The sequence below is a fragment of the Physeter macrocephalus genome, chromosome 9 (assembly GCF_002837175.3).
Source record: "Physeter macrocephalus isolate SW-GA chromosome 9, ASM283717v5, whole genome shotgun sequence".
NCBI lineage: Eukaryota > Metazoa > Chordata > Mammalia > Artiodactyla > Physeteridae > Physeter > Physeter macrocephalus.
In genome coordinates this window covers 35,906,530-35,915,014 of record NC_041222.1, presented here as the reverse complement: position 1 = coordinate 35,915,014, position 8,485 = coordinate 35,906,530, and the positions used below count along the sequence as shown (strand labels likewise).

At 39.0% G+C, this 8,485-nt stretch overlaps 1 protein-coding gene across 1 annotated transcript; it reads right to left on the bottom strand.

Moving 5' to 3' along the window:
* Window positions 1–2,474: 2,474 nt before the first annotated feature.
* Window positions 2,475–8,236, bottom strand: RFK (riboflavin kinase). The gene is made up of 4 exons (XM_024126909.3): window positions 8,153–8,236; window positions 7,078–7,229; window positions 5,093–5,195; window positions 2,475–4,316 (listed from the first exon to the last, which is right to left on the bottom strand). Exons 1-4 carry the CDS (start codon window positions 8,232–8,234, stop codon window positions 4,186–4,188), a joined length of 468 nt encoding a protein of 155 aa, XP_023982677.1. The 5' UTR covers window positions 8,235–8,236; the 3' UTR covers window positions 2,475–4,185.
* Between the last annotated feature and the right edge of the window lie 249 nt (window positions 8,237–8,485).

Genomic DNA, 8,485 nt, shown 5'->3' with positions numbered 1-8,485 from the left:
CTCCTTAGAAGCAAGCAATTTCAACCCTTTCAGTTATGTAGTATGTTTTCTCCCTATCTCTAAGGGAGATGCTTATACTGCTGCTTCGTATGTTTTCAGGTTAGGTATCTACCTATTCATTTCCCACTAACGGAAGACGAGCATTTCTTTCCCAAACTCTTCCCATCACTGCCACTGCACACTTCCCTCCTCCTCATCCTTCCAATAAATGTATTTTGCTTCATAAAAATTCAGTGCTGTAATTCTTGACTGTGTAAATGATATTCACAGCCAAGCTATACAGAACATCATTTGCCTTATTTGAATGTGTACAAGTAGGTATAAAGCTTGATGAATTTTCACAAGCGAGCACATTATGCAACCATCACCCAGATCTAGAAACAGGACAGTGAGACGGAAGCACGCAACAGCCTTCATAGTCCCCCTGTCACCCCAGTCCGCTAGAACCACTCTGACCATTTTTGCTATAGTTTTGCCTGTTCTTACAATTTATATAGAATCACAGTGTGTACTCATTTTTTTTTAATTTAGTTTTGGCTGCGTTGGGTCTTCGTTGCTGTGCATGGGCTTTTCTCTGGTTGCAGTGAGCGGGGGCTACTCTTCGCTGTGGTGCACGGGTTTCTCATTGTGATGGCTTTCTTGTTGCGGAGAAAGGGCTCTAGGCGCACAGGCTTCAGTAGTTGTGGCTCACAGGCTCAGTAGTTATGATGCCTGGGCTTAGCTGCTCCGTGGCATGTGGGATCTTCCCAGACCAGGGCTCAAACCCGTGTCCCCTGCATTGGCAGGCGGATTCTTAACCACTGTGCTACCAGGGAAGCCCAGTGTGTACTCATTTTTGTCTGGCTTCCTTTGCTATTCTTTTTCTAGCTTGAGATCAAAGCTTAGATTATTGATCTTTCTTTTCTATGTATTTAAAGCTATAATTCTTGATAACATTAGTTATATTCTATAAACTTTTACACATTGCATATTATCATTCATTTCAACATAGCTTTCCATTGTGATATTTTTGTATTTTAAAAATACTGATTTTTCTCCATCAGTTGTGATATGTTCCTTACACCAATCCTTAGAAATCTGTTGAGACATTTTATATATCCTGGACAACAGCTGCAGTTGAGGTCATCACCTGATTAGTTGATAATACAGTCATTTCCCAAGATCAAGTTTCTGTACAGTCTGAACAGATGTTAGGAGCCTTTACCCTAAATCTTTGGGTTTTTTTTTTTGCTTGTTTTATTTTTAATGATGGCACTTGGCAATTTCCCCAGAGATGTAGCACTGACTTGCTTTACTATTCTGGCTTCTACTTGGCCCTTGTTTCAGTCAGGGAACCAAAGGGGGGATTCTGTCAGTTGTCAGGTATGTCTATCCCAAATACACACTCAGGAACAGGGAAAGTAAGCACAGGAGTAAGTCCAAGAACTGAGCTGCCTGTGACACAAGCTAGGGCTCAACGTCCATGTATGACCTGACCCAAAAGGAAGCCAACTGTCAAAGAAATGTTAAGTCACAGCCACATTACAAAAAGCATGGGAAGCGAATATGGAGTGAATAGACAATAGGTGTATGAGAGCACAGATTGTCAGATCTCACAGCTCACCAACTGTGTCTAACCTGTACTTATCCTGTCCACTGAGCTTTAAATTTCAATTATTTTTTTCATCAATATAAATTCTATTTTGACAATTCTTAAATCTGCCCGATTTTTTAGAACCTTATTTCCCCATTTTTGATACTCTTTCTTTACACATATTATACAGTGATTTCAAGTTCTGTACCTGATAATCCCCGTTATCTGTCATCTTTGTAGAGCTTATTCTGTAATTTGTTTCTGCTAACTCTTGCTTATGATGGCATCTCTTTCTATAGGGTAGATTTATTTCCTAGCTCAGTCCCAGAAGGTCAGATTGGTTCTCCTCTATCAGCCTCCATCCATTTTCCAGCTAAGAGGAGAACAGGAAAAGGCTAGCACTTTCACCAGGGAAGCAGAACTGTCCTCATAAACTCCAAGTAGACTTCTGCTTACATCTCCCTGATCAGAACGGTGTTACAGCCCTAACTGCAAGGCTTTAAGCCTCCATAATTGAGAGCACTGGTGATGAGGTGTTCAAAGAGCCACTGTGAGTTTCTCCATGTAGTAGAGACAGGCAAGAGTCCCAAGTCACTCACTGTGAGGGGGTTGGTGGCACAAGTCATGAGGGTTACAAAATGCTGTTTTGGAGCAGGAGTTATGGAAGGGTACTCAGACCTAACCTACAAGGGCCGTTAAAGGCAAGGCCTCTGTGTGTAGAACCACTGCTGCTGGCCAGGGTCTCCCTGTAGCTGCTGCCTGTAACTCACTATTCAGGGCCTCTAACATACCTTACAGTAACCAGTTACCATCAACCAACAAATCGGGAATTTATATAGACAAAGCAAAAGATTCAAACTGACACAAAAAAAGAAGAAACATCACTTGGTCAAGATTTATTTCAAGGCCTGAAAACACTGAATAATCAAAAATGGCCCTACTGCAATTTCTTATAATATATAAATACTTTATATATAAAACTTAAAAAAATGTAGACACTATTAACTAACTCCTAAACCACACACTATAGGCTTTTCAAAAGCAATAGTTATTTAACAAAATGTAAGGTGACAATATCCAAGAATTTTCACACTTAATGAGGACACAATCAGTCGCAAGCTACTCAAACACACACCTTTTTTACACTTTCCATGTTTCTTTTTAACTTTGTTTCATAGAACCACTGATAATTGAGGCTTCTTTCAAGTATAGGATTTCTAACATTAAATTACATTTTCTAAGTATTTCTTTAAAGAAGAAATGAAAAAGACAGATACTACATTGTTTGCCATAAATTCATACACCAAAAAGACAAAACAATCCAACTGAATTTATTCCTGCTTCCCCCTTCTCCAACATTAGCTTTAGATGTTCTTCTAAATATTATATAAACAGTTTTGTTAAAATCAGTTCTCATTTATGCAGATTAGGGGAAAATGGTTTTATAATGAGTTATCTTTAAAATTATCTTCTAGATAGCACTCTTTAGCCTTAAATTACATTGTGCTCACACAACTACAACAGTCTGCATTTGCTCAGGAACATATAGTCACATTAAAAACAAATAACTTTGTATTTCATAGTTTAGTTGGCTCTTAAATAGTTTCCCTAGGGGGGGAAACAAGTATTTGTGTGTTGTTGAAGAAACTGGTGTGTATAAATGAAATGCTAGGTGTTCGTTTAAACTTTGAGGAAACCTACAGATGAACATTTGGGTGTTTTTTCTAAAATGCAAGAGATATGCACTTAATCACTGTTCATACAGTGAAGTGATGGGATGGCAGATACAGACGCAGATGAAACTCTACATTTTGTAAATGTAAAGTTGGATATTCTAAATGGAAGAACTGACACTGACAATTGTTTACAGGAAACAAAGGTTAAGAAAAACGTTGAAGAATATCTACTCGTAAAAAGAAGTGTTATACAACACAAAAATGAGAACTAGCGATTCGAAAAACACTCATTTTACTGTTTTAAAAGAAAAACAAAAAATTAATAGGGAGAGAGCCTAGACCAATTAGAACTGAGGCAACTGTAACAAAAATGGAACACAGTACAATGATTTGAGCCCTTAAAGGAAATGACTAAAATGAAATTTCACAAGTCTTCATGTCTATAATAATATATAAATGCACAAAATATCAAAAATATGAAGTCTGGATTCTTCCCCTTAGGTTTGTAATGAACTGTCAAACCTCTGCTTAATATAGTTATTTTTATGAGCCTTCTGATTAGCAGAGCATGCTATACAGGTACATGCATGCTAGAATTTTACCATGAGAATTATAGTTCTCATCTCAAACTAGTGACTTGCCTGTTACCCATATTTATATATATTTCATTTCCATTCTAAAACACTTAAGACCTTTCTAGGGGTACATTTTAATCAACATATTACATAAAAAAGAAACTTGATTCTTAAAATGAACCTTTTTAGTACTGTAACATGACGGGTTTAATTGAACAGTTGGAACATAATATGGTTAACTACACTGTACTGTTTAATTCACAGCTGTAGGAAAATGATTTTTAAAATATAACCAAGATGAGACTGTAGAGTTATGAGCAGTAAAATATTAGAAAACAGTGAATGAATAAATGCTTTTCCTTCAGTGGCCATTCATTATTTTGCTTTTAGGAACCTGGAAGAAATTGTCTTCTTTGAGTTTCAAATGTTCTGGTAAATCTAGTCGTTTCTTAGCTTCCTCAATATCACCTTGAATTGCTGAAATAAGTGACTCTGTGGAGAGAATATACCAGGTAAAGATAACGAAAAACTGCTGCTGTGCTTTTTTACTACTCCTTTGTTCTGCTTCTCCTAAAATCTCATAGGCTGGCAGTGTTCCTGGCACAGGGTAGATGCCCAATAATGTTTGTTTCGTCCTTTCTTCTAGACTTAAGTAAAAGTCAATAGTACACAAAAGATGTCCCTAATCTTCTTGCAATTACTTAGAGAAAGGCATTAGCAGAAAGGTACATGGCATATACTAAATGGAAGAAACAAATACTATCAATTCTCTTCAGTATTTACACTTGTAAAAGAAACTCTACATTAGAATTAAAACTATCACACTACACTAAGATACTTGACGTTTGTTTTAAATGTTCCGATTTACTGCTTCTTACACTTCAACTACCGCTAAGCATCCATTATTCATCACAGTATTAACTCTTACTTGTTCCTTAAAATATGAAAAGGAAACAAAGATTTCATTAACTTCTTACTGTTGGAGAGAGAGCCAGCCTGCTGGGTTTGAATCTAGGCTCCATCACTTACGATGCTACCCCGGGCAAATTACTTAACCTCTCTGTGCCAATTTCTTCACCTGCAAAATCGGCAAAATAACTCCTCATGTGGGTGTTGTGGGGATAAAGTGAGTTGATTCATGTAAGGCTCTTAGAGCAGTGCCTAGCATATTAAATGCTCAAATATTATCTGTCTTGCCATGATTACTATTAGGAGAAGCAGCAGAAGTAGCTGCAGTAACATTTAAGAAGATCTAAATAAGAACTTACCTAAAGAATCAAAGTTCTTTTCTGGTCTGAGGTAGCCGACAATGGCCACGTTGAGAATTTCCCCATAGAAGTCCTCTTTGAAAGTATGCATGATATGAGTTTCCTACAGTCAAGAGATGTTAAAATTGAATTTATCTTTATCTTTATGGTGAGGTAATTTAAATGAAACAATCAACCCTCCTTAAAATTTTAAAGACAGGTTAAAACCTAAGTGCAGTATTTCCTGAATTCTTCCATTGCTCCTGTTCCTTGACCTTGTACCATTATAACTGAGTAAGGTAGATGCTATCCCACAAATCTGGTGTGATCTGCTGTTTTTAGAAAAAGCTAACATGCACCAAGTAATTAAGAGTCTTATCAAGGTGAAAAAACTGAGCAAATACAGCAGAGAGAATGAGCAAAGAAACTCTTCTTCAAAAGATACCATTCCATTAAGCGAATTAAAAAAAAAAAAAGGCAACACAGTGGAAGAAGACATTTGTCATACATAGTTCCAACAAAAGAACTGGATCCAGAATATATTAAGAAATTCTTTAAGTCAGTAAGACAGACAATCCAATTTTTTTTAAAGAGATAAAGACTTGAACAGGCACATCATGTATGTCTGCTATCAGCAAAGAAAAGGAAAAAGAAAAACTCTTAAAAAGTATGAACCTCCTACCAATGGAAAACTGAGTTTCTCCTAACTATGGAAGGACCTCCAAGGCACTCCTTAACTGGCTCTACAGTAAGAGTTCTGTTATCTGAGTAGCTAATAAGGAAAAATTAGTCATGGGATAGCCTCCCCTCCCCTTCATTTCCTCTCTCATTCCAGAGAAAAATATTTTGCCTTCTTTCACTGATTATTTTCTTTATCAATTCCAACACACCCTTAATCCTGAAAAATAAGAGGAACACTGAGCACAATGTTAAGTAGTTCTGGGCCACTTCTACTGCTTATAACAGTACTTTTCTATAAACTCTTCAAAGAGGATGAAATTTAGATCAACTATAACCGTTTGTGCCACATACTTGAGCTGACCCAAAGATCTAGCAGATTAAGCACTTAAGCTGTGTAGGTCATCTGTTCATAAGAACAGAAGAATTACGTATACCCTCAAAGGGGTTTAAAAAGAGGAAAAAAAGCATCACCTTGCAATTTTATCAGAAAGCACCATCCACGGCGTAAGCAGTTTTACCTTAACAGGGTGACCAAATATTTAAAGAGTAAATGACCTACATTAACTGGTGAACTCAACTTTATTTCACTTTTATTTCCAATAAAGGTAAACACATGGGCAGTTATAAAAGTTAATTATTGTAGTTTTGGTTTGTGATTCCACTTTCTATTTTCTCCATGCTTTAAAAAATAAATGCATATAAATTTATTAATCTATATTATTGGGTACACAATGATGTAATTTGCGAGTTCTGGTATACTATTAAGTTCATATAAATTCAAAATAGACTTTTATAACTTTAGGATGTTAAATGCAGTCCCCATGGTAACCACAAAGAAAAATATCTATAGAAAATACACAAAAGGAAATAAGAAAGGGATCAAAATGTGTCACTATAAAAAAAAAGTCAACTAAACAAAAAAGGCAGTAATGGAGGAACTGACAAAAAAGCTACAAAGCATACAAACCACAAATAGCAAAATATCAGAAGTCTCTCCTTATCAGTAATTACTTTAAATGTAAATGGATTAAACTCTCCAATCAAAAGGCAGAGATTAGCAGAATGGTTCAAAAACACAAGATCCACCTATATCCCCTTTATAAGAGACTCACTTTAGATCCAAAGACACAAATAATCTTGAAAGTGAAAAGGATGGAAAAGTTATTCCATTCAAATAGTAATTAAACTCTTCACTTTTAAACCTGTCAAGTAAATTCTCATATTTGGATTATGTTGTGATCACCACTGATGAGTTCTATCTGTGTATTACTCTAAATCATCATCCCATTCTGTTTACAGGGTGAAATACAATTCTTAAATCTTACCATGGACTTTTTTGAATTCTTGTAGTATGGGTTCCATCCTATGCTCACCACCATCTTATGGACGTCTCCACTTCCAACACTGGCCCAACCATAATATATGCCAGTGGATACATCAGCTGGAAGATTATCTACTACTTGTTCAGGAAAGTTAGCTAAACAACAGAAGAAAATATGCTAATATTTAGAGTTTCATATTCAATATTTAGAAAATTCACATGTAAGGCTGGTCTAAATCATTACCCTCACAAGATTCCTAGGACTCTAACTACAATTATTAATCCCATCATTTCATACTCTGGCTAGGATTTCTTTCTCCTCTTCATACAGATTGGTTAGGAAAAAAGGTACCAGATTATATATGTATAAGTTTCCAGGTTATGTTAAGTGTACCAAAAAACGTAAACTCTCACAGTAGATGAAAACAGGTACATGAACAGCTGGGCGTTTTTTTAGCCCTGGTCCTTCTTAAGGAGGTTCAGCATCCCTTGAAAAGATTTCTACTTTCGAAATATACATGCCTAGGTCCCAAGCTCAAAGACTGCTTTAATAGGTCTAGGTGCAGCCCTGGAATGTATTTTCAAGGAAAAATTAAGCATACCTTCAGGTCCTGACTACTAAAACTAATGCAGACCAAAAAAGATACCTGGTTCTCAACTGCCTGTGTCATCATTTGGACACAACCTACTAACGTATTTAAAGAACGAAAACCTTACAGCTGGCTTGAGAATTTAGCCTATCTGGCCCACATTACATTTTCTAAAGAGAAAGACGCGCGCCACGCTTGGCGGGTTTATCACGGCTGGATAGGGAGGCGGGAAAGAGGGCTCCCGAAACTCAGCTCCGGCTTCCTGCCCTCACCACCCCCCAAGCCGGTGAGCTCGGAGCCACGGGCAAGGACGCGCTCCATCAGTCCGACCAAAGGTCGTCAGCCTCAACAAAGCGGGAGTGGGGAGGACGGGAACGTCACCTCTGCCCGTAGCCCCACCACCCGGCCCGGAGCCCCCCGGCTGACGTCCCCGCTCTCAGGTGACCCGGCCCAGCGTGGGTGGGGGACTCCGCGCCCTCCCGCGCTCACCTGTAGGGATGCCCAGCTGCTTGGAGCCGCGACCGAAGCCCCGCACCACCTGGCCGCGGCAGAAGTACGGCAGGTGCCTCATGACGCCGTAGGGATGCCCAGCTGCTTGGAGCCGCGGCCGAAGCCCCGCACCATCTGGCCGCGGCAGAAGTACGTCAGGTGCCTCATGACGCCGTCCGCTCCGGGTGCGGGCTGCGGTCCAGTCCGCGCGTCCGGCGGAGCCGCCGTCGAGGCGGTGCCCGGACGCCCCGAACCAGCCGTGGGACACGGGCGGGAGCTCCGCAGGCCGGCTGGCCGGGCGAGCGTACGGGCGTACAACTGGCCGAGCAGCGC